The sequence below is a fragment of the Pelodiscus sinensis genome, chromosome 27, assembly GCF_049634645.1.
Source record: "Pelodiscus sinensis isolate JC-2024 chromosome 27, ASM4963464v1, whole genome shotgun sequence".
NCBI classification, from domain to species: Eukaryota; Metazoa; Chordata; order Testudines; family Trionychidae; genus Pelodiscus; species Pelodiscus sinensis.
This window is the reverse complement of record NC_134737.1, coordinates 5,892,068-5,917,658: the sequence shown is the minus strand read 5'-3', so window position 1 is coordinate 5,917,658 and position 25,591 is coordinate 5,892,068. Positions and strand designations below refer to the sequence as shown.

General features: G+C 40.4%; 1 protein-coding gene across 3 annotated transcripts; it reads left to right on the top strand.

Annotated features, from left to right (window-relative positions):
• Positions 1-6,983: 6,983 nt before the first annotated feature.
• Positions 6,984-25,539, top strand: DYRK3 (dual specificity tyrosine phosphorylation regulated kinase 3). Of its 3 annotated transcripts, none has more exons than XM_075910561.1 (3): positions 6,984-7,142; positions 9,718-9,833; positions 18,554-25,539. In XM_075910561.1, the coding sequence occupies exons 1-3, from the start codon at positions 7,103-7,105 to the stop codon at positions 20,123-20,125; spliced, it is 1,728 nt and encodes a 575-aa protein (XP_075766676.1). In that variant the 5' UTR covers positions 6,984-7,102; the 3' UTR covers positions 20,126-25,539. The 3 variants fall into 3 exon arrangements, with proteins under 3 accessions (XP_075766676.1, XP_006137294.1, XP_075766677.1); XM_006137232.4 differs by lacking the exon at positions 6,984-7,142 and adding an exon at positions 7,523-8,123; XM_075910562.1 differs by lacking the exon at positions 6,984-7,142 and adding an exon at positions 16,075-16,148.
• Positions 25,540-25,591: the final 52 nt, after the last annotated feature.

Below are 25,591 nucleotides of genomic sequence, written 5' to 3'. Positions count from 1 at the left end.
GAGGGGGAGGGACAAATGGGTGTCTTATGGGAAGGAGTGGAGTGGGAGCAGGGTCTGGGCCAGAGCTAGGAGTTGAGGAATGAGCACCCGCCAGCACACTGGAAAGTTGGCACCTATATAGCTCCAGATCCAGGCCGCACCTATAAACTGAGCTGCCTGTTAACTTCTGAAGAGCAGCATGCAACTGCCAAGCCACTGGTTGGCCACCCCTGTACTAAAACTTTAAAACACATGACCTATGTTGATGAGGATTTATAGCAGTGAGATTCTGTGCTGGTCTGTCTGCATGGATCCAATTGCAGGACCAGGGTCTAAATTAAGATCTCTGTTTAAAGCTGCTTTCAATGTATGTCTGTCTTCTGATACATGGCTAGAAAAAAATAAAAGCCCCAGGCATACCAAGCAAGAAGATGCATCACTTTCAAGACAGAAACTATTTTAAGGAAACCAGAAAATTAGTCACACATTTTGGACTATGCAAGGAATAATGGGAATGTAGAAAAGAAATGTGTGAGCAATTTTCTGCTTTTCTCCAAATAAATCCCACTTCGAAAGGGCACTTTTGTGTTTGGGAGATGCTCCATTTTGTGCAGATCCTTTACTGCATTCTAGGAGAAACATTTGCAACTTTAAAAAAACCCTGTGTTTTCAATTCAGAACTTCTGTACATTGTTCAGACATAATAAATTTGCAGATTATTGCTAAATGGGGACAGCATAAAGACCTGATCCTGCAAAGATTTATCCACCTGCTCAACTTTACTTGTTGTGAGATGTCCCATTGAAGGGACATCACAGGCACTGGGGGCTTAAGTATTGGGTGGACTGAAAACAGGCAAAGCCATTGCATAGCACAGGCTCATAAATGTTACTGAGGGTTATGGGTAACTAAGATCAATTCTGTGTTCCTAGAATATGCATAAAAAATTGGGGCTTCTCTTGTATCATGATCCAAACATGCCACAGTCACACTGTGCTGAGATCAGGGGATCCGAGAATAAGCAGGTTCAGTGCATGCAATAGGTACCCAATGTTGAGAGGAGGGATGAGAAGGCCTACTACAATAAATGAGATGATTCACGCCTCTCAGAGCTATTGTTTGAAACTAATTTAATCTTTGTGGGATTTTCTGATTCCAAACCTCTGCGTGCATCCTCTTCACCCTATCTTGATGGGGTATAAGGACTCTGCGGGGGGTGGGACAGGGGAGTATTTCCGTCACAAATCCACCCAGAGAACAAGGAACTGTGCAGTGAAGGTAACATCTCCTAGATCAGTGTTTCTCAACCCTTTTTTTGTTTATAAAGTACCCCTTTTTCAAAAAATAAATCATAAGTACCCCCAGTACCTACAGTTTTCAGACATGCACAACGTTTTTCTACCCTTGCAACACATTTGTTCAAACAATTTAATCGTAGCCGAGCGGGCAATGAAATTTTTGAGTGTAAAAAGTACAAAAATAATGCAGTGCAATAAAACTTAAAACAAAAATTCAGTTTTCTTCAGATTTCGGTTGTATTGATGTACCCCTCCCCCCCGACTTCTCTCGAGTACCCCAAAGGTACTCGTACCACTGGCTGAGAAACACTGTCCTAGATCGTACAGGCCACACAACCTTAACTCTGCTAGTGGGGAGATGGCTATAGTCATAGGGAATATAACTGTCCCGTATCCATCCTAACAAAAACTGCCAGTTTCAGAATACCCACAGTGCTCCATATCCGTGTTCCTATTATACACTTCTGTGGACTTTCATTGTGTTCTCTGTGACACCATTGACGCAAAATGCAAGTAGTGTTCTGGTAGAGCTCCCAGTGGTGTAGCAAGACCATTTTCCTGAGGTACTTTTGAGAGCAAGAATCAAAGGGTTTTAAAGATGTAAAATTTCCTCTGACTTAGAGTGACACTGCTCCTTTTTTCATCCTAACTGGCAAACGCTGCCCACTTTGGGGAATGCAAGGCACTGAGATCTTCCTGAGGTGCCCTTTGCTGTAGTGATCAAAGGGGAAGAATTAGGGCAGTGTGTGTGGGGAGGTATAGGAAGCATTATCTGAAGAAGGCATTTCCTTGTTTACTCGTGTTTGTATTTTGTTTTGTGAAGTGTATTTCCTGAGGCTCAGTCATTTCATTTTTCAGGTGGCTGCTTCTACATTCTGGAAAGGGCAGGGGCGTTGCCAGGCAAACTACCTTCCCTTAGAGGCTTTGTCTACAGTATGGCTTTTGCAGGAAGAGGCAATGCAAATAAAGCGCTGATTAGCATATTGTCGTGCTTTATTTGCATAAACTATTCTGAGCCATTTTTGGGCAAAGGGTTTTTGCGCAAAAATAAGCAGTATGGACGTGTCTGTTTTGTGCAAAAACCCCTTTTTGTGCAAGATCTACTTCAAGCCGTTTTTGTGCAAGGGGGGTTTGCGCAAAACGTCCACGTCCACACTGCTTGTTTTTGCACAAAAACGGCTCAGAACAGAGTATGCAAATGAAGCGTGACAATATGCTGGAGCCAGACAGAACCCCTCCCCTCCTCCCTCTGACATCCGTGGGAGAGAGAATTCTTTAGAGCAAAACTCTGTCTTCAAAGGCTCCAGGGCCTCCAAAGTTGCTGGAATAACAATGGCCCTGGATACTAGACAGGAACCAGATAACAGCAGCAATTGGGCCAGCAGGCGATTGGGACCTTGGGCTGCCTTTGGCTGGTACCAGTAATTGATACGCCTACACACCGTCCCAGAAGAGGAATCTGCCATTCCATCAGAAAGAATGTCCGGCCCTAATGATTTAGTTACCTCCACCTCACACGTGCAAATTAAACTTTGGACCCCCTGTGGGAATGGGTGTCACAAAGATGTTCCAACTTAATTGGCATTTTAATGACAAGAGAAGCATCTACGTGACCACGGGGTATAAAGTGGGGCCCTGTACCCCACTCTAATTGAAGATCCACTCATATACCTGCTGGTCAGGCGGTCTTGGACCCCCGAGACTTTAGGGATGCCTTCATCTCTTATCAACTGCTTCCCATTGGGATTGAGAGAAACGCTGGCTTCGCCGGAGTAAGGATCGCAGAGGTGAGAATATACCTGATAGGTGTCTATTTTTGCGCGCATTCAATAAGAGCTCAGGGAACCAAAAGGGTTCCGTGGTACCTTTAAGTGACTGTTATTGTATTGTCTTTGTAGTGACTGTGTTATCTGTAACACAGCAGTAACATTTAACTGCTAAGCTTGCCTTGTAACAATAAAATAGTAATTGTTTACACTTTTAACCTGACTCCTCCTGTTGCTGTAACAGAACCAAACACAATAAAAAAGAACCATAGCCGGTCAGGGGTAAACGCAGTAAGAGCTGAGCGTTGAGTCATGCCGCCTCCACGGGGAAGTCTCTTGGGGCGCCCGTCAGCCTCCCTGGCTGCCCACTGCGAAGGGACTCTGTCCTAGCAGCAGGGGCGGATATACGGCAGGGAGAACGGGGCGGCCGACCCGGGCACCGCGCTTCAGAAAGCCCCGTGCATGCGCCGTGGCGCTGCTGCGCATGCGCATGGCGTCACTGCGCATGCGCCGTGGCAAAGGGGGGCCCCGCGGAATTATGCTGCCCGGGGCCCCGCAAAACGGTCATCTGCCCCTGCCTAGCAGTCAAAGATTCGGGTGTGATAGGGCTCACAGACCACTCACTACCCCGGCCACTGGCTAACATATGCTAATCAGCACTTCATTTCCATTGCCTCTTCCAGCAAAAACTGATAGTGTAGTCATAGCCTAATTGTCCTTTTTTAGCAAATAGAGTACAAAAGTCCTGACTGCACTCTGCCTCAGAAAAACAAAAACAAAAAAACCCAGGAACAGTCAAGGGAGCAGGAAAAGTAATCAAAACTAGGGATGTTAAATATCAGTTAATTGAATAGTTGAGTAACCTCATGAATTCTTATTGGTTAGTCAACTATTCTATAGTAGCCCCAGTCTGGGGTGGGGAAGGGAATGCGTGTAGTCTATAGCAGTATTTCTCAACCAGTGGTACAAGTACCCTTGTACTCGAGAGAAGTCGGGGGGGGGGGGAGGGCAGGAGAGGGAGAAACGTCAACACAACTGAAATTTGAAGAAAATTGATTTTTTGTTAAGTTTAACAGCACTTCATTATTTTTGTACTTTTTACACCCAAAAATTTCCTAGCCCGCCCAGCTACGATTAAGTTGTTTAAACAAATGTGTTGCAATGGTGGAAGAAAATTATGTGTGTCTGAAAACTGTAGGTACTACGGGTACTCATAATTTTTAAAGGGGTACTTTATAAAAATTAGGTTGAGAAACATTGGTTTATAGCATTAACCTATAAGCTTTTGCTTATTAGATAATCGGTTAATCAACTACACTATTACATCCCTAATAAAAATTGAAGCCCTCATACACTTAAAAAAGGCTTTGAATACAGATATATAAAACAAATAAATCCCAGGTTACTGTGAATAGTATCTCTAATTTCTCTCAGAGAAGACTTGGCGCATGACCTGTGCCACTGGGGATATGGGCAGGGTTGTGATGCTTGCTGCCAACACCAGATGGCTGTCAAGCTTTCCTTTGCAACACTACTTATATCTCCCTGATCAGCAAGCCAAGAGTTAGGGACACAAGACGCTTATTACCATCTCCTTTCTTCAAACATGTTTTGGAGGATTGTAAAACACTTTACATAGAACAGACTATGGTATTTATCAACCTAAGGTGGTATTATAGTTTAGCTGAGTGCATGACAATCTTGAATGCATGTATCCTTACAAAACTCAGGGAAGTGCTATTGGTGTCATTTTATTCATGGGGGTCACAGACATCTTCACTAACACGAGTTATTTTTGTGGAGAAGATCCCTAATGCATTTTAATTATCTCACTAGTTAATCCTAAATGGCGATAACATACTAGTGGTTTTTTGTCACAGAGTAGCCCTGGTAGGCAGTACCGTGCTGACTTCATTTCTCCTAATTCACCTCATTGTAAAACCACAGTGCCTTGTCTCTGTTCTGTTTTTATCTTGCAAACTCAACATTTTGTGGTTCATGGGTGGGTATTTTTTAAGCACCCGTGAATGACAAAAGTTCTGTCAATCAATTGCCAGTGTAGACAAATCCTAAGGGCAACTCTACAGACTTCTATTGATCAGGGTATGTGGAAGTGTGATTCTGTTTTATACTGCAAACCCTGACCAAAATAGTGATGTGCTGGCAAAAAAAAAAAAAAAAAAAAAAAAAAACTAGCATAGACCCGGTTATACTGGCAAAACTGTGCCTTAGTTGGCATCGTTTATTTCAGTGGTGGGAAGTGGGTGCTGGAATAAGCTCTAATGGCAAATGTGGTGAGTTTTGCCTGTATGATCTATGTCCACAGTAGGAGCACTTTGCCAGTATAATATACTGGTATTGCTATTCCAGAAAAGCACTTCTAGTGTAGACTTACTCAGTGTTAGCCAGGGGCCTGGCCTACACTACATCGTAAGGTCAAAGTAAGATACACAACTCCAGCTACGTAAACAAGGTAGCTAGAATCGACATATCTTACATCAGGACTACTCAATACGTGGCCTGTGCCCACAGCCCGTTTGTTTATGACCCGCAGTGCAATTTGGGTTTACGCAGGGCTCAACACACGGCCTGTGGTTAGGATCCTTTGAATGTGGCCTCCACTGGGAACATGCTCCACAATGGCGAGGCGTCTCCCAGGCAAGGTGAGCATTAAAAGACATAAGGGGATGGGCTAGCTGGAACAGATGAGTACAGGGTGTCAGCATTTCTAGTCCCCAGGAAGGAAGTGCAGGGAGCGCAGGGGCATTGTGGAAAGTGCCTTATATTCATGCCTATCAGTGTAAAAAATGCTATTTGCATATATTTGCACATACATGCACACTTAAGTTGCATCCCTTGGTATGTGCTGTGAGTATCATTATGGCCCTCAGGGCTTCCAAAGTTGAGCAGCCCTGTCTTACATCCTGTTTCTATGCCATCCACACAGCAAGAGATTGATGGGAACAAATGCTTCCATATACTAGACCCACTAAACTGAACTATGGCAGCGTTGATCTTCCGTGCAGTGTAGACATGCCAGGGAGTCTATGGTGGAGCTAGGTATTGAACAACATAGTTATCTAGCTCTCTAAGTACTATCCTACCTTCCTGTTATCTCAGGACATCAAGGTACACTTGACAACATCCTTAAAGACACAGGAGGAAATGAACAGGGCTTTGCAATTTAAAAAAAGAACTATATTGAAAGGAGAAAAAACAAACCCCATTTACACTCCAGAGGCTCAGGGGAGGGCCTCTCTTTAGCTCCCTAACTACTATCCACCCTTCCTGTTATCTCAGGACGTCATCCTAGACAACACCCTGAAAGACACAGGAGGGACTGCACAGGGCTTTGCCATTTAAAAAGGGCTATACAGAAAGGAGAAAACCCAAACCCCATTTACACTCCAGGGGCTCAGGGGAGGACCTCTCCCAGCAACCAGCAATGTTTGCTTAGCTGCAGTTATGTCAAGGGAATGGGAAACTTTCCATTTCCAATACCCAGTAGCTTTTAATTGGGTGTGTGCCTAGAGGGGGGGACTTTACTAGCAACAAAAAAAGGGGGGGAGGTTACACTGAGGTGATTCCCATGCAGCAGCAGCTCATGGTCCTGAACATGGGGGACACATTCCCTCCCTCCCCTTAGCCCCCCCAAATTGGGGGCATAGCCAGAGCAGGCAGGGGCAAGCAGACAAAGGGGGTCTCAGAGAAGGGAGCACGGTACAAAGCCAGGCAGGGAGCTCTCAGGGGTTTTTTCCCCCCTCCCCCTTTCAGCCTGGGGTCCCTCCCTTCTCTCCCCTCAGCCCCCGCCCTGGCCTTGCTCCTCCCCCCCCCCCCCGCTCCCGTCATTCACCGCGCAGGCGCGGCTGCCCGGCCGGGCGGGGTGCACGTTCCCTAGCAACCGCCCAGGCTCCCGCCGCTGCCGCGGCCTGGGCCCGAGCGAAGCCGCCGCCGCCGCTTGCTGGGGAGCCGCAGGGGACCCGAGCTGGAGCCGCCCCAGCCCGGGGGAGGGGTGAGCGGGGCCGGGAGGGGGATGGGGCCCGCGGCCTCCCCGCCGTGATGCTGCTGAGCAGGAAGCCGGAGGGGCCCCTCACCGCAGGTAATGGCGGGGGGGGGGGATCGCCCCCCCCAAGCGCAGCCCCGTGGCCTGGGCAGGAGGCACGACACAGCCGGTGGCACATGGTGGGGGTGGGGGGCACAGCTCGGCCCGGATCCTCCCACTTCAAGGATGCGCCCTGCGGGGGGGGGGGGGAGCAGCCAGCCTCGGGGGGGGGGGGGGGACCCGGGTGTGTTGGCAGCATGGACCGGGGGGGGGCGGGGAATGAGCCCGGAGATGGGGATTCCTAAGGGGGGGGTGAGTAGAGGGATCGAAATACCCTCGGGGGGGCTGGCTGAGGGGGGGGCATGCACGTGCGGGCTCGGCAGGGGGCTTCCCGACAGATGGAAACCCCCGGGGTGGAGTGATTAGGGGGATAAAAATAAGCAGGAAAAGCGGGGGGAGCTGGGAGTCTGACCAGGGGCAGGGCAGTCGGGGGGTGAGGTCCCCCTGGCGCACGTCGGGGTTATAACGAGGGGGGAACTGGTTGGATCCTACAGTGTGATGGGAAAGGGGAGTGAAATCGAATTGCAGAAGGGGGGGACCTCTCCTCGTGCTGGAGTTACTCGTCGTCCCAGGAAACCAGGGGAAGCCCAATTGTAACACGCGACTTTTCAAACTCAACTGGACAAAGCATCCGGAGAACAGATTGTAACGAACAAGCCCGTTCTGGCCAAGGCGTGAAATATGCAAACAATAGAAAACTTCCTTCTGCGGAGGTTTCAAATGATGCTGAGTTTCTTGTAGTGCCTCTTTTTTTGGCAACTTAGTAGCCTTGTTATGCCTTTGTACGTTTCGCTCTCTGAAACTAAAATGGGAGGATGAATACAGCAAAGACAGAAATTGGCTGTTATAACAACACTTTTTATCTGTATAGCATCCATCTTCTAAAGTATCCTAGGTGTTTTTACGGGAAACCAAATGTGGATTAAATGACTCAAAACAGGCCAGTCTTCATCAGGACTTGGGCAGACTCAGCACAAGGAAAGGAACGTTCCTGACATTTTTCCTTTGGCAGCTTATTTTATATCTTTGTGTTTCCAATTAATGTTTGAAATGCAGTATTTATATGTTATTCTTTAACTCACAGAGTAGCTTTGCAGAATCCAAGTTTAAAGGAAGTTAGAGAGATTTAAAAAATGGAACATTTCCCCACTCTTCTACTTTGTATCTGTATTACATAATTCTGCAAATATGTGTTGTTGCATTCAGTTCTGTGATTTATAAAATGTATTATTAATTTACTGTTGAGCACCCTTGATATATATCAGCATGATATAAAAAACATTCATAATAATACACAAGTTTACAAAGAAGATGGTGATACATTGTTATGGGGGGAAAACAGTTTATTCTTCATACACAGCAGTGAATAAGCATGTTCTGTAATGGTAGATGAAATAGACTATTACATTTTGCCTTGAACTTTTAACTGGGAATTTTTAAATATAATTTCCAGCTTCCCAGTTGCGATTACTTGTTTGGAAAGAATGACTAAGTTTTGTATTTTGTCAGCAGAACTAAAATGAAAAACCAATTAGTTAAACTTTTTAGAGCAATGTGTATAAGAAGGACAGTATTTATAGCATGGGGAGTTCTATGTTGTTTTTACATAAATAGAGTGAGTCCTTTTTGTCTTACTCATACTGACATTTTGAGTGCACATGGTGATCAAAACTTTGGTGTTTTAATGTTGATTGCTTTAGCCAGTTTTATTTTAATCATAGTCATAACACTTTGTCTATTACTGCAGAAATCAATACAGTTTTTTTGGGGCAGCCATTTGTTAGTTAGCAGTGAATCTCCTGACTTTGATTCCTCCATGTCAATTTATAAAGAAACTACTTTAAAGGATTGTGTTATCCAGTGTGTGTGTGTATTCATTTTCCATTGCCACTCTAAATACGGATAGTTCAGAATTATCCTTCTTTTTCCTTAAAATAGGATATTGGTTAAAGACTCTTAAGGATATTTTTGTACTGCAAAAAATGACAGACGAGTCTAATTTAAGAGAAGCTCCTGGTTTTGTTTTATTTTGTTTTTTAAAGAACCAGATACTAAGGTTTGCATACCTCTGGTATCCCGAAAAAACTCCGCTGTGTCCAGGGAACGCGTTTTCTCACTGCTTTTTTTTTTTTTTAAGAAGAGCAAACACGCTCTTTCGGAAGCCCCTGTATTCCCCGTTCTACGAGGAAGAAGGGGGCTTTCAAAAGAGGGGATTTTTCTGACATTTGGCTCAGTCTAGATGGGCCAGATGTCAGAAAAGCCTCTTCTGATAAAAGTATCGGAAAAAGCTACACAAAATGCAGAGCGCATTTTGTGTAGCTTTTTCCAACAAACAGATGTAGTCTAGCCATATCCTTAGTATCATTAAAAGAAATACAACTGTGGAGTAGCTCAGTAATATTTAGCTATGATGTTCTTGCTGTATTTTAGCCAATAAATTATCAAAAGCTAATTTTGAGAACTTTGAGAAATGCTTACAAATTAGATAATTTTTAGGAACTGAGATAAGTGTCTTTTGTTGTATTGGTGCACATGATTGTAACTAACTGGTTTCTGTATTTGACATGTTCAGCCAGGTTTGGAGATGGATTGTATGATTCCTACATGAGAATAGATCAGATTAGGTACCCAGATCCTACAAATGAAGAACACAGCCCATCTGGACTTCCTTCGCTTGGGAAAACTAATGTGGGTAATTTTCTGGCTTTTTGCATTGTGTCATCTGGTTGTTAATTAAATAATTATATGCACTAAGTAGTGGCACAATAAATTAATAAAGCTAGATATTATAACCTTGCCACAGCTCATTAACACACTTGCTTTTACTAACTAGCAGTAAAAAAGGTAACATGATATTGTGTTCAGCACTGAACCATCTAAGCAACTCTGAAAAAAATAATTTATAATCTACTGTTTATGCTTTGATCAAGATAATTAGTTTCCAACCTGTTTGGGACTTCATGCCACAGTACATCACATACTGATATGTATAGTGGTTTACACGTTTATATTCTACTTTATTAAGGACCCTCTTACATTGTATCACATAAAAGTACAGGTTGAGCCTCTCTGGTCTGTCACTCTCTGGTCTGGCAACCTCTGTGGTCCAGCATGATTAGATATCTGGATGTTCTCTTATCCTGGGTGTGGCCAAGTTTCCAACAATCCCATAAAGTTTGTTTACAGCCACCAGACCTGGCTTTCAGGGTATGTCTATAGCTACATTAATTGAGTAGCTAAAGTTGAAGTAGCTTAATTCGGATTTTGGCGCTGTCTACATGGCAGGAAGTTGAAGGAAGAACCCTCTTCCTTCCACTTCCCTTACTCCTTGTGAAAGAAAGTTTACCGGCATCGACCAGAGTGCCCTTTTCACTTCGAATTAGCTATCTTAACTAGAGCGCTAATTTGAACTCTGGATGATTGACAGCGGCAGCTTCGATCTTCGTCAGTAGTGTAGATGTACCCTCAGTGTTCTGTGCTGTTGTTTAGCTCAGATTTACCCCTAACTGTCTTCTAAGAGCCCAGTAAGCAGTGGAAGTGTTGGTAATGCTGCTAGACAATATTGACCTCCTGTGGTTGAGCAAATTCTCTGGTTTGGCACTGGTCAGGTCCCAAGGGTGCTGGACTAGAGAGGTTCAACATGTACTAGAAATAATGGGTATAATAGTAAGAACAACAACCAGAAGTTCTGTTTTTACAAATATGTGATTTATACATACACCCAGAGTAATATACAATATTATTTTTTATAGGAGCACTAGCATTATCTGATATTTTAATGAATAGCAAAATAACACTTCACAGACTTCAGATGTTCAATTTGTTTTGTAGAAGCGATACATTCTTAAATGGTAGTTTTGTATCGTGTTATCTTTAATTGACTCAGCTAGAGTGAGAAGTCATATTCAGCTGTGTTACAGGCATGCTGTAAAACGGTCTGGAATTATATTTAGATTTCAGTTTAATTCTGTCTTAAATCTTGTACTACTTGAAAAGTTGTAGCTAAAAGCCAGATTGAGGAAATGGTATAGATGAAGGGACAAATTTAAAAAGCAATCTATTGAGAAGTCAACAGGGTTGAAATAATTTATGCCAGTAATTAATTTGGCCTGCCTTCTTCCTCAGTCAGACTGAGGTGCCTGTGCCTGAGAGAGAGAGAGAGAGGTAGGTAGGGGGGTGTGTGTGTGTGTGTGTGTGTGTGTGTGTGTGTGTGCGCGCACATACAAAAGAGCTATAGTGCTTTCTTCAAATAATCCTTTAAATTAGGGATGTTAAATTGCATTTTGCATCGACTATTTGATTAGTCGATAGGGTGCCTCTGCCTTTTAAGTTGATAGGGTGCCTCTGCCCTAGGGCTGTTGCTACACTTCAAAGGCGAAAGTACTGCATGGAGCCTGGGGTCAGCTGGGGACTCCCCCTCTGACTCCGTGTGGCACTGCTGCTTTGAAACACCGCGGGAAGGGTGGCATCAGGCTCCTCGCGACATTTCAAAGTGGCAGCGCCTCGTGAAGCCCAGGGTCTGGCCCCAGGCTCCACGCAGTGCTGCTGCTTTGAAGTACCTCCTCTTGCCCCCACCCCCCACTGCCTCTTTCTGAACAGCCCTATTGACTAATCAATGCAAAATGCATCGACTATTCGATTAGTCAATTACTTGCAATTTAACATCCCTAATTTGAAGGATTATTCTTTCTGAAAGGGGGGGAGGAAGTGACTAGTTGACTAGCCTGTCAACTATCCGATAAGCATTTGCTTATAGGATAGTCGACTTGCCCTTCACATCCCTACTTTAAATCATTATATCTCAAGAAAACTGCACAATCCTTAAAGTGCTATATCTAATTTACAACATAACCAGACCTTGAATTAAGATCATTTTGCTTCTATGTCACATCTCTTCTTTTCTCTTTTATCTGCATTTTGTTTGTTTAGACTGTCAATTCTTTGTGGCAAGTATTTTGTTTTCTCACTTGTCTGTAAAATGCCAAGCATGGTCTTTGTACCATATAAACAAAACAAATACTTAATAGTATCTTGTGCAGAAATTAGGAAGTTGGGATGTGAACAGTTAACTGTTATGATTGAGGCTTACTGGTTACTGTAAACCATTGGGATTTACCTGCCTGTGATGGGCTGGGTCCAAGCACACCATTGCAAAATGCTCCAGTCCAGCTGGAGCAGCCCATGCACTCAGCGGGGGGCTGCTCCAACCCAGCCATAGTGGCCAGAAGGGACACTACAGCCCAGATTAAACGTCATGTTTAACTAGTTAACTAATTAAATGGGATTTTACATCCCTGTTAGGAAGGCATGAGAAAATGAAAATTTGCATACTTTTTTAAGAGAAAACATTCAGATAGACGAGATAGTTGGTTTCCTCTTCTCAGAGTTTTCTGTTTTAACATATAAAATTGCATTAGCATTGCAAACTTCAGGTCCTTTCAACTGTCTCTCCTTTCAATCTTAGTCATGCAGTAAACTGAAAGTTTCTGCTTTCAGAGACACAACATTTTAATTTAGTTTGTAAAAGTAACAGTTGAGACACTTGAAGGGCAAAACATTTAGCAAACTGGCTATTCATTTCCTTTTTATTCAGAATTAACTTTTTCTGAGTATGTGAAAACCTAACAAATCTTCAGTGACATATCAGTTGTGTGGTCTATCAAGTTTCTTGGCTGATGACGATAAAGCCATTGCGGAGAAACTAAATGATTTCTTTGCTTCAGTCTTCACGGCTGAGGACGTTGGGGAGATTCCCAAATCTGCACCGTCCCTTATGGGTGATGAATCTGAGGAACTGTCCTGGATTGAAGTGTCATTAGAGGAGGTTTTGGAACAAATAGAAAAACTTAATGTTAACAAATCTCCAGGACCGGATGGCATTCATCCAAGGGTTCTAAAAGAACTCAAATGGGAAATAGCTGAACTATTATCTGTGGTTTGTAAACTATCCTTTAAATCGGCTTCTGTACCTAATGACTGGAAGGTAGCCAATGTGACACCAATATTTAAAAAGGTCTCTAGAGGCGATCCTGGCAATTACAGACCGGTAAGTCTAACTTTAGTACCGGGCAAATTAGTCAAAACAATAGTAAAGAATAAAATGGTGCGGCACGTAGAAGAACATAATTTGTTGGACAAAAGTCAGCATGGTTTCTGTAAAGGGAAATCATGTCTTACTAATCTATTAGAGTTCTTTGAAAGGGTTGACAAACACATGGACAAGGGGGATCCAGTAGATATAGTATACTTAGATTTTCAGAAAGCCTTTGACAAGGTCCCTCACCAAAGGGTCTTGTGTAAATTACATTGCCACGAGATAAGAGGTAAGGTCCTTTCTTGGATTGAGAACTGGTTAAAAGACAGGAAACAAAGGGTAGGAATAAATGGTAAATTTTCAGAATGGGGAGGGGTAACTAGTGGTATCCCCCAAGGGTCAGTCCTGGGACCAATCCTGTTCAACTTATTCATAAATGATCTGGAGAAAGGGGTAAGCAGTGAGGTGGTAAAGTTTGCGGATGATACCAAATTGTTTAGGATAGTCAAGACAGAAGCAGACTGTGAGGGACTCCAAAAAGATCTCACCAAATTGGGCAACAAAATGGCAAATGAAGTTTAATGTGGATAAGTGTAAAGTAATGCACATCGGGAAAAATAACCCCAACTATACGTACTATGGCCAGAAGTTAATTTTGTTGCCAGGTGGTTACGGGGAAAGGAGGGATCATGGCTTCCCTAATGACATAAAAAGATCTTCTTTAGTGATGAGAAGCTTGTCAAAGGCCATGGCATTAGTAGAATGAATGTCGTTCCTGAATAGATAATATGTAGTAGCATTGATTTGCATGAGTCCAGTCAAAATTAAATATAGTTGCGATGCGTAGGAATTTTGTTAATACATTAATAGACTCAATAAAGTTAAAGTTTTTCAAGATTTTTGGGGAAATTATGCATGCTAATGGTTGCAAAGCACTATGTAAAGTGATAGGTAATATTAATTTTGTTCAGCGCCATGTTTTCATAGAAATGGAGGGCTAGAAGGGACTTGAATATCTTCTAGTCCAGCGCCCCCCATGCTGCAATTTAATGTCTTGTCCACACTCTTTTAGATACTTGAAAACTGCTATCATGTCCCCTCTCCATTTTTTCTAAACTAAACAAGTGCCATTCTTTCAGTCTTCCCTCATAGCTCATGTTTTCTAGACCATTTTTGTTACTCTTCTCTGGACCTTCTCCAATTTTTCCACATCTTTCTTGAAATGTGGTGCCCAGACCTGGACACAATACTCCAACTGATGCCTAATGAGCATAGAGTAGAGCAGAAGAATGACTTCTCCTGTCTTGCTTGCAGCACTTCTGTTAATGCATCCCAGAATCATGTTTGCTTTTTTTGCAACAGTGTCACCCTGTTGACTCATATTTAGCTTGTGGTCCACTATGACCCCTAGATCCCTTTCTGCAGAACTGCTTCCTAGACAATCACTTCCCATTTTGTATGTGTGAAACTATTCCTTCCTAAGTGAAGGAATGTCCTTTTTAAACTTCATCCTGTTTACCTCAGACCATTTCCATTTTGATTTATGACTCTAGCCTCCAAAGCAGTTGCAACCCCTCCCAGCTTGGTATCATCTGCAAACTTAATAATTGTACTCTTTATGCCATCATCTATATCATTGATGAAAATATTAAACAGAACCAGTCCCAAAACGGACCCCTGTGGAACCCCACTTGTTATGCCCTTCCAGCATGATTATGAACCATGAATAAGTACTCTCTGAGAACGGTTATCCAGCCAGTTATGCACTCACCTTATAGTAGCCCCATCTAGATTATTTTTCCCTGTTTATTGATAAGAAAGTCATGCTTTACTAGACTAAGTATGCCCATTTCTTTCAACCTTTTCTTACAGGTCTGTTTTATAAACTTCCTGTCATTTTTGTTACTCTCCTTTGGACTCGTTGCAGTTTGTTCACATCTTTCTTAGAATGATGTCCAAAACTGGATACACTACTCCAGCTGAGGCCACATCCATGCCATGTACAGTGTAACTTACCTCCTATGTCATACTTGTTGTTAACCCCAAAATGTCTCTTGGCTTTTTCACAGCATCACACTGTTGACTCATACTCAGTTTATCTTCCACTAAAATTACAGATTTTTCTACAATACTGCTCCTGGCAAGTGCATCCTCATTTTTTATTTATGCATTTCATTTTTTCTTTCCTAAGCGTAGTACTTTGCACTGGTCTCAATTGAATTTCATCTTGATGATTTCAAATCAGTTTTCCAATTTGCCAAGGTTATATGAATTCTAACCCCATCCTCCAAACTGTTCGTAACTCCTTTCAGCTTTGTGGTATTCACAAAGAAGATAGGTGCTATGTTTGTCTTTCTCTGGTCACCTTGGACCTTACCTGTCCTCTAAGGGTTCTTGAATGGTTTTAGAGTTTGCTTCATCTAGTCCCTTAAGTACTTTATGGTGAATTTTATCAGGCTTTGTTGACTCAAGTACATCTTTTTTTTTCTTCTTGAAGCCTTAGAGTAGGAGTGGGGAACCTAGCACCCAGGGACTGGATGCAGCCCTTGGCTTGCCTGGATCTGGCCCCTGAGGTTTGAGGCTTTCTAGCTCTGCAAGGGATTACCATAGTCAAAGAATTCATAAAAGCATTTATCTTTTGTATTCCCCTTTATGCCACTCTTTGTGGATCCTAAATGTTATGGCAAAACTACTTGCCAGTGGCTTTTGAGGTACATCATCATTTGGGAAATGGTTATATCACTAGTACTATATAATAATTCTAGCACTTGATCGGAATGTTGGATTTGTTCCTAATTAAAATATTGTAACAGCATGTGTGGTGAGCTCTAGGATGTCTGGTGAACAGATCTGGATTAAAGAACAAAACTGCGAAATTGATTATTTGTATTCTAGGGACTCTTGATCACTTTGTCTAGGACAAGAACTTAAGATACCTGCAAGGCAGTATGTCAGGGTGAGATTTAAAAGTAAGTTAAAGAGTAAATTCGCTTTTTTTAAGTAGTGAAGCTCTGCCTTAACACCTTCATTGCTGAATTGTTTTTAGGTATGAATTTTAGGAAGAGGCAGGGGAAGGAATAAGTATTCCACAATGGACCATTAAATTGTTGCTGCAGTCTTAATTGAAAGCTCTATAAGCCTTCTGGTAAAAGGATATAATCAGAAGTTTCTCCGTCAATGTCTTTTATTCTGTTACTATTATGGAAACTTGCATGAAACGGTTTTTGTTGCTTATTCCTCTCCTGAAGTTCTAATTTTCTTATGTAATCATTTCTCTAGGACCATTTATTTAAGAGTAATGATGTAGAAAAGAGAGAAGTGGCAAAAATTTCAAATGACACAAAATTATTTCTATACTAAAGAAGACAGGAACTTCACAGAAACATCATGAAGCTAGATAAATAGGCATTGTACAGTGGAAGATGAAATTTAGTGATGATCACTCTTGTACATACAGCTCCACCCCTTTAAACTCCTTCCTGCTCTGCATAGTGAGTTCATTTAAATAACAGAATTCTTGTACAAAGAATATCATTTCTTGTAGTACAAGTAGAGTTTTCAAGGGGTAGGGCTATGTGCTTAATCAAAATCTGACTGCAGTTATAGTAAAAAAAAAACATAGTCACGCTCAAGATTTCTGCAGTGGAAGCAGGAGAGCAGTTTTATAGACATCTTTAAAAAACACCAACAAAACTCTACGACAAAAACTGAACCTTGTTTCATGTTGGGGTTTTCAGTTCATTTGTAAATTTACTATTTTGATCTATTTGTCCTTTATTCTATTTGCCTTGCATTCAAAATCTTACATTACCCTTAGCTCTGCAGTTCAGCCATAGGCTGAAAGAAGAAAGTATTTATACTATGTTTTCAGTGAGTTCCTGGTTAGGTGTGTCTCTTACAATGTATTGTTCACCTTTCTGGACAGACAGCACTGTGTGAAATGCCTATTCTAAAAGCCTAATCGTTATTGAGCTGAGACAGGCTCCTAGAGGAAGTCTGCATTTTCTGGGCTCGTGTCATGAAGTGCACCCTAATAATTCAGTGCAGAGCCAGCAAATTGATTCAACCAGGATGAGAAAGGAAGAATATTTGTGTAGCTGTTTTTGGCAAACATTATCATTGCTCTTATTTACTGACTGTGTTGAGATGGTGGATTGTGTATAACTAAAAAGTTATCAGATTTTATTGCTCTGGATCTACAGGTTTATTTATATTTTTGCTTGATTGCTAAGCTGCTATTTTAGTTTCAGGGACTGGGCTTGGCACGTCTCACATCTTTATTGAGATTAAAGGCCAGAATGGAAAACAGATGTTGCTGCACTAGTCCTGACGTTCTCCGTGTTGCATAGAATAGTATCTCGTGCCTTCTTGAAGTGTAGAATGCTAGGGAAATGAAAGGAAGAATGTTCGTGAATGAGTGTATTGCCTTTTAAAGGAAGTGACAATTTCAGGGAGCTCAGCATTTGCTAAGTTGAACTGTATGAAAACGACAAGCCTTAAATATATTTCACAATGTTTTTCTGCTATTTTTATGGTTTTGTCTGCAACAAGTTAACATCTCCTGGTAGATGAAAATATTTATGCCCAAATTAGTTTAGAGCAATGAGTGGGGAACTGTTGTGTCTTAGAACACTGGAAGGGGAGAAACAAAAGAAAATAAATGTGATGAAAGCTAGTATCAGTTTTGCTATCTGAAATATTTGCGTGATTTCTTTTAAAGTCCATGGGAGTTGTGGATGTATGTTTGAGAGTAGAACACGGCCCATTGTATCTTGTTTTGTCATCTTCCTCTTGCTTGCTCTTGTCCCTTTCTTTCCCAACTTTTACCTCGTCCATCATGGATTCCTCAACCCTATACGTCATACTCTACATCCCTTGTTTCCCCTCTATTACATGGACAAGTGTGCAGTCTTCTCCCCTCTGTACACATTCATACTAGGCTGCGTATCTCAAACAGGTGCAAGCTGAATCTGTCAGTGGGTCATGTTTGCAGCATCCACCTCCAAGGCTAAACATAGCAATATTGGTCTCCACCACCTGCCCTTCTGCTGACTAGATGCATGCTAGTGGGGATAAGTATTTGTGCCCTTTGGTGCAAGTCTGCTTAAAGTTTGCCTTTTCTGAACTAGAAGATAGGGTGTATTTATACATCCTCCGTTTTTAAAAGTTTATTGTATTTAATGTACAGTCACGTGTATGGCAGTGCATGTAACTCAGAACTGATAACGATGTGAATTATGCAGTACATTTAAAATAAATCTACACTGTGAAAATAAATATTAACCTAGTACAGATTTTGGTTTGTGATATTTTCATGTTATTCCATTGTTTTTTTTTTTAAAGCATTTAAGATTGGCTTTTTTAATCCCTATAGGTTACTAGCAACACACTCACTATGAAAGATCATCCTCTGACTGGAAGTCAGGTCAAAGTTGAGCAACTATTTGAGGACTCTGGCAATAAGAGAAGCAGTACTCTTCAGTCTGCAGGAATAAGTAGTTCTGAAAGATCTCTTCCTTCCTTGCCAAAAGATAAAAGCGCAGACAGCTTGAGCACGGCCAAATCTTGTGGAAGTTCATCAAAAGTGCACAAACCTATCTCTCAGGCTCCAGAGCAAGCAGTGAAGCAATATAAACATCAGTTGTCTGCTTATGAACAGCAAGAAATATTAAACTTTTCTGAAATTTACTTTGTGGGTCCACATGCAAAAAAGAAGCAAGGAGTCGTCGGTGGGCCCAACAATGGAGGATATGATGATGACCAAGGTGGATACATTCATGTGCCTCATGACCATCTTGCTTACCGATATGAAGTACTTAAAATCATTGGAAAGGGCAGTTTTGGACAAGTAGCTAAAGTTTATGATCATAAACTCCACCAGCATTTGGCCTTAAAGATGGTTCGTAATGAAAAAAGGTTCCACCGTCAAGCAGCAGAAGAAATTCGGATTCTGGAGCATCTCAAGAAACAAGATAAAACTGGCAGCATGAATGTTATTCACATGCTAGAAAGTTTTACCTTTCGGAACCACATATGTATGACCTTTGAGCTTCTGAGCATGAACCTGTATGAGCTGATCAAAAGAAATAAGTTTCAGGGGTTCAGTGTGCAGCTGGTACGCAAGTTTGCCCACTCTATATTACTATGTCTGGAGGCTCTTTATAAAAACAAAATCATACACTGTGACCTGAAGCCAGAAAATATACTTCTAAAACAGCAAGGGCGGAGTGGCATCAAAGTTATTGATTTTGGGTCCAGCTGCTTTGAGCACCAAAGAGTCTACACATATATTCAGTCTCGATTTTATAGGGCCCCTGAGGTCATTCTTGGAAGTCGCTATGGGATGCCCATAGACATGTGGAGTTTTGGTTGTATTCTGGTGGAACTATTGACTGGATATCCTCTTTTTCCCGGTGAGGATGAAGGAGACCAACTGGCTTGTATGATGGAGCTTCTTGGAATGCCACCTCAGAAGCTGTTGGATCAATCCAAGCGAGCCAAGAACTTCATCAACTCCAAGGGTCATCCTCGCTACTGCACTGCAACCACACATACAGATGGGAAAGTGATCCTCAATGGTAGTAGATCGCGCAGGGGTAAAATGCGTGGTGCTCCAGGCAATAAAGACTGGGTGACAGCATTGAAAGGCTGTGATGATCCCTTGTTTATAGAATTCTTAAAAGAATGTCTTAAATGGGATCCTTCTGTACGCATGACTCCAAGTCAAGCTTTAAGGCACCCGTGGATTTGTAAACGAATTCCCAAACCACCTAGTACTGATAAAAGCGTGGGTAAACGGATTTCGAACTACACAAGCTCTTTCCCAGGAATAGGTTCCAAGTTGCCTCCAGTAGTTGGAGTGGCAAGCAAGCTAAGGGCTAATTTAACATCTGAATCAAATGGCAGTATACCTCTATGCACTGTGCTACCAAAATTGGTCAGTTAATAGAAAATTATGTATTCCCAGAGTACATACTTTGTATTTTAATTACTTGCTAGAATTGTGTAAAGTGGGTGAAATGAAGAGATTTTTAACGGATTTACTTTTTATTAAATACTAAATCTTGTATAAAAAAGAATCAAAACATAAACATTTCAAGGGCTAATTGTTTTATCAAGTTATTTTGCATGCAGTGTGGTGCATATTGCATCACTTGGTAGGTCAACACATCTGTTCTGGTCAGTGAGATTACACATTTTAAGAGTTGTGTTTAATAGCATTGTTTAAAAAGGAATCAAACCATTTTTTATCAGAACAGTTTCAGTTAGCAAATGCTTTGGCACAAAACTTCAAGAAAAAGGAGGTTTAAAATTGTATTCTGTGCGATAAAATTATCTATGCTTTCAGTTAATCCCCAAGTAAACTTAAATTTGGATTAAATTTTACACATTTACTGTCAAAAACACAAGTGTTTTAATTTAAAAAGCAAGCATGCTTGTCAATTGCATTTATATTTGAATAATTTGGCTTCCCTACACAATGCTTTTCCCTTTATCCATTTTGGAGGCATATAGGGTTCCAAGTAGTAGAGTGCCTAAATTTCTGAAGCTGGGATTTTCAAAGGAGCGTGCAAGTATTTTGGGACACATTATCAGTTGCATGTAGAGCTAGGATCAACTTCTGCAGAGGGACATGCACTTGCTAGTCCCACAGAAATCAATGGGAGTTACAAGTGTGCACAAGAAAGCAGAACTGGCCCATAATATGAAGTACTTTGCTCAGGGCTATTGAAAACTTTGTTTTGACTTAACTTTAATGTACACTTTTGCTAACTATTTCTTTTCCCATCTGTCCAAAAATGAAGATGCTGAGCCAAAATAAAGTATCCTTGCCATCAGAAATGTTGACAGTACTGGCCTCTTAAAGTCTTTTTTCTGTTCTGCAGGGTGAATTCCATTGAATAACATTGAAATATATTTTTAAAATAGTCACTCCTAGGTGAGTAGAATGTTTAAAGGTCAGGACTGTACCCAGAGGTTATGTAAGAGACAAGAGACTAGTCATTGAAAGAGTGGCCTGAAATATTTTTAAATCAGATTTGTAAAAGAGTGATAAGAAACTTTAAGGATTGTGGTGAAAGTTTGCATGGGTGAAAAGTTTTTGTTTTTTGTTTTTTTGTTTCTAGCAGTGTCCTAGCAGGTGGTTGAAAGAATGAGATGCCTCATATGCTGTTTTGCATGCTTCAGATATATGCACTCATGCGCTCTCCCCCTCCCTGGCAAGAATGTGAAATGTTATGACCAATAGAGACAACAGCACAACTTGTCAAGATTGTTACTCCTCAGAGCCACATGGCCCAAGAGGATTCTGTTACAAAAACATCTGATCCCTTGCCAAGTGTCTGAACACAACTTTAAAAACAGTTTTAGAGCCTTTACAAACACAAAGTTTTAAATTTACCAAGTTTCTTTGTGGAAGGTTTTACGTTAAGACAGGGAAACTCTTGGTTACATAATCAAAGGAATTATTGGTGCAATTTGCAAAGTATATTGACTAAACAACTACATCTTTCTGAGACAGTGAGAATGCAATTTTTGCTTTATTGCATTTAGTTGTATCCCTCTATGAAATGTTTGATGATAAAAGGCTCAGTCCTGCAAATTTGCCAGCATATCACAGGATCAGAACCAAGATTAGGCAAAATGAATTTTGGATCAGGCTCAATGGGGGTGAGAAATGCTCTCAAACTGGTAAATACTATTGTAAAATTCAAGAAAACAGCACACGTTGAATATATATTTATTCTGATTTTGAAATTCCTCCAGGAAGTTGGCTATATTAAGGGTTCTACAGTATATACCTTTTAAATTTTGTTGTCATTTTTCTACACATCACTTAAATCAATAACCTTAATAATTGCATTAACTGAAAGTTATACAGCTTAGCATTTATCCATACATTAGTAAATGTCTCAGATACCACTACACCTGAGCCTTACATGGTTATATTATACTTTATGGCAATTCATGAACAATCTTCCTCAATTGGCTGGTTAAAGAATTGTTTTTATTTTAATGGAAAGTCAAGGAAGCACACTTTTACAAGTGCTCTAAGATGCTTATGTTTTAGCTGACTTGAATACATATAGAGCATCTTCAGAAGCAAGAGTATTTTTTTGTCTACCTTTAGTATAATCTTAATTATTTGCATTATGTGAACGGAATCTTTGGAGAAAACACCATAGGAGCCATAGAAGAATATCCCAAACAAATTAAAAAGAGAACCATGTTACATATATGAAGGGAAATGCCATCATGACTATTTATATTATTATAGATCCTATAAATTCCCTTTAAGGATTAGAGCCCCATTGTACGAGTTTCTGTACAAACACAAGAGAAAAAAAAATGTTTGTGCTCTAGAGAGCAATGAACACTGTTGTGGATGCCAGAGGCTGATCTTTTAAAATGCTGCATAAAACAGAATTATTTTAGTGTCACCTCTCCTGGTAAATAAGAATACCATATTTACCAGTTTAGATGGCCTCTAATGTAATACTTCTTGTATAGAGTGTTGTCATTTGAGATGTGTTGTAAAGCAGAAAATATAACAATAATAGAAAACACACCACTACTTTTACCTGAAACATTTGTTCACCTTGACCCCAGTTAAGCAAAGTGTACCTAATCAGAACATGAATAGTTCATTTAACCAGGACTACTCACATGTTTAAAATTGGGAACATGCTTATCTGGATCAGGATAGATAAGGAAAAACATCATCTAGAGGGTTTCAACTCTATTGAAGTATACATCATCTGTATTCCAAAAAGGAAGTCAAAAGGCAAATGTTATCCTCACTTACACTTATTCAACCCCACTGGTATCAATAGGGTTTCCTGGATTATATAATTTAGGACAAAATTTGGCTCAGTAGTCCATAATTAAGAGATGCATTCTAAATGGGGTAATAAATCTGCTGTTCAATTTCATATAAATAAAGGAGATCAAGAGAGTCAGTGCTGTAAACACTGTATGCTGAACACCCAATAAATTGCACACATGCCATGCTTAAAAGGATTGAGATGTAGAACTCAGACACATTAAACTGTCCAACATCATCACTTCTAAGAGACAGTGGTGTCTGCAATGACTGCCTTGTCTGAGGTACAGTAGAACCTTGCTAAGTCTCACTTCTCTACTTCTTGCAAAGCAGAGTGCTTTAATAAAGTCTAAGCTCACTGCCTTATAAGTGTAATACCAATATATTTACTAGTATGTTTAAAAACTGTGCTTAACTTAAGAAAGCTTGTCACAGTAAATGAAAACAGTAGGTTTTTGTTGGTAGTGGTGCAGTGTCCTCTCTTTTGCAAATCAGCAAGACCTGAGTGGGTCTCCCAGGCATTAGCAAGGTTTTACTGTAATTTAAATCATGTTCACCTGAGCCTCTAGCACAAAAATGATGTAATTTATTGACGTTTGCAGTAAAATCATAATATCAAATGTCTGAGAATTTTTAATGGATTAGTCCAAACTTCACTTTGACACATAATGTAGACTCTATATTGTAAATAATGTGCTGTTTGTTGTGTTGTTTTTATTCCTCTTTTTAAGAAGTGTGGATTGTAGCAATTTAGTTTTAATTTAATTTAATCATAAGACATAAGCATCGCACGTAACACATAGCTGTTTACTTTTACACTGTGGGTAAACATAATATGACTAAAATGCAAGGAAAAATGTGGTTCCATTTTAATAATCAGCTGGATAGTGTGGTATAATTCTTCCATTACAGATTAAAATAAAACACAAACATTTAAACAAAACCTATATTTAGTACTCAAGGTTATGTTATGTTCCCTAATAAGTTTGCTTTTACAAATACTAATGATTGAAAAAGTGTTATTTTCACTTTTATACTTTTATACAATACAGTTGTCAGATTTTAGTCAACTTCCACATGCTGCAGTTACTGTATGAATTTTTATTTTTCTTCTTACATAGTTTGAGTAAAACTTCTGATCTAGTGACAGTTTAAGAATCTAAACTCATTGGAAGGAATTTTTAAAATGTGTTTGAATTCTGAGTGTTTTTTGTGGACTTGTGGTCCGTTAATCTAAATCTGATGTAGTTCACTTTAACTGTGATTGGATTTGGATATGATAAAAAAAATTCTGGTACCTTTTTAATGGTATTCTGACACTACTGAGACTTCATTACAGTAGTGTTATAAAAACTACCTCTGCATAAACCCTAGGTCGATTAAAAAGACACCCACTACAAACCACAACTACCACCACCCTGTTTTTAATAGCAATGGCTATTTTGGTTCTGAAGCACATACATGATGATCTCAGCAGTGTTTTACTAATCCCGGCCATACAAGCAACAAGCTGATTCTGCACCCAAAGCTCTGTGTTGAAAACGATAGATGCCAATCCCTGACTGACAAAGTCTTTTATGCTGTAGTAGAAGCAAAGAACCAAAATAATATGGAAAGATTTGCAGTACTTTAATTCACGATGTAATGAGATTAAAGACAGATGCTATGTACCCAAGACTTTTTTTAATAGACGAATCTGTGGGTCTGATTTCCCCCACTTGCCCTGACCGAGCTGCTGGTCACGTACAGCTCTCAAACTGTAATAGGAATTTTGAGTACGCTGCAGTTTTGAAAATTGGGCTCTGAGTTATGATAGCAATGTATGTCCCAGCTCTTTTTAATGAGTTTATCATGCTGCTGTTTTTAGTAAGGTGTCAGAGAGATTAAATTTATGTATACATATGGGTATATACAGCATACGTCCCTTAAAAGGCCCATCTAGTCTGATATAAAACTCCATCGATATCCTATTAAATATAGCTTTTTAATTATAACTCCCACCATAACATACAAAACATTTGGCTCCTCAAAACAGTCTTGTATAGGAGAACATTGTTCTAGCTGCATTTAAACTTGGTGCATTAACTTTACACCCAATAACACCCTTAGAAATTAACTGATTGACGTCTAGGCTGCTGAAAGAACAATCTATGTTCCCTATTCATAGTACTGTGCCTTATTGTATTATGAGCCTACATTTGTCTCAGTGCAATCAAATTACTAATCAGGGTTTCTTACACATTGCAACTGTTCATATTAAATGTCAATATAAGAATTTACGGGATAGTCTTTTTATTGTAAATATTGATATGAGGTGTAATATGGTGGAAAATGTAGAAAACAGTAAGGTGCATGTGAACTTAACATTTTCTCATTGTGAAGGAACACTTTTGAGAAAGCCAGTTTTAAACTATGTATGTAAATGTAATGAACAAATATTTCCTAAAATTGTACTTCAATTCATTTTAAAAAAAATAAATACATACTTTTCTTTAGCAACAGTCTGTGCAAATTACTAAAATAAATACTTGACTTTTTTTGGGGTGCCTTTAATTTTTTTCTGTTGGCATAACCTCACTTGCACTGTCC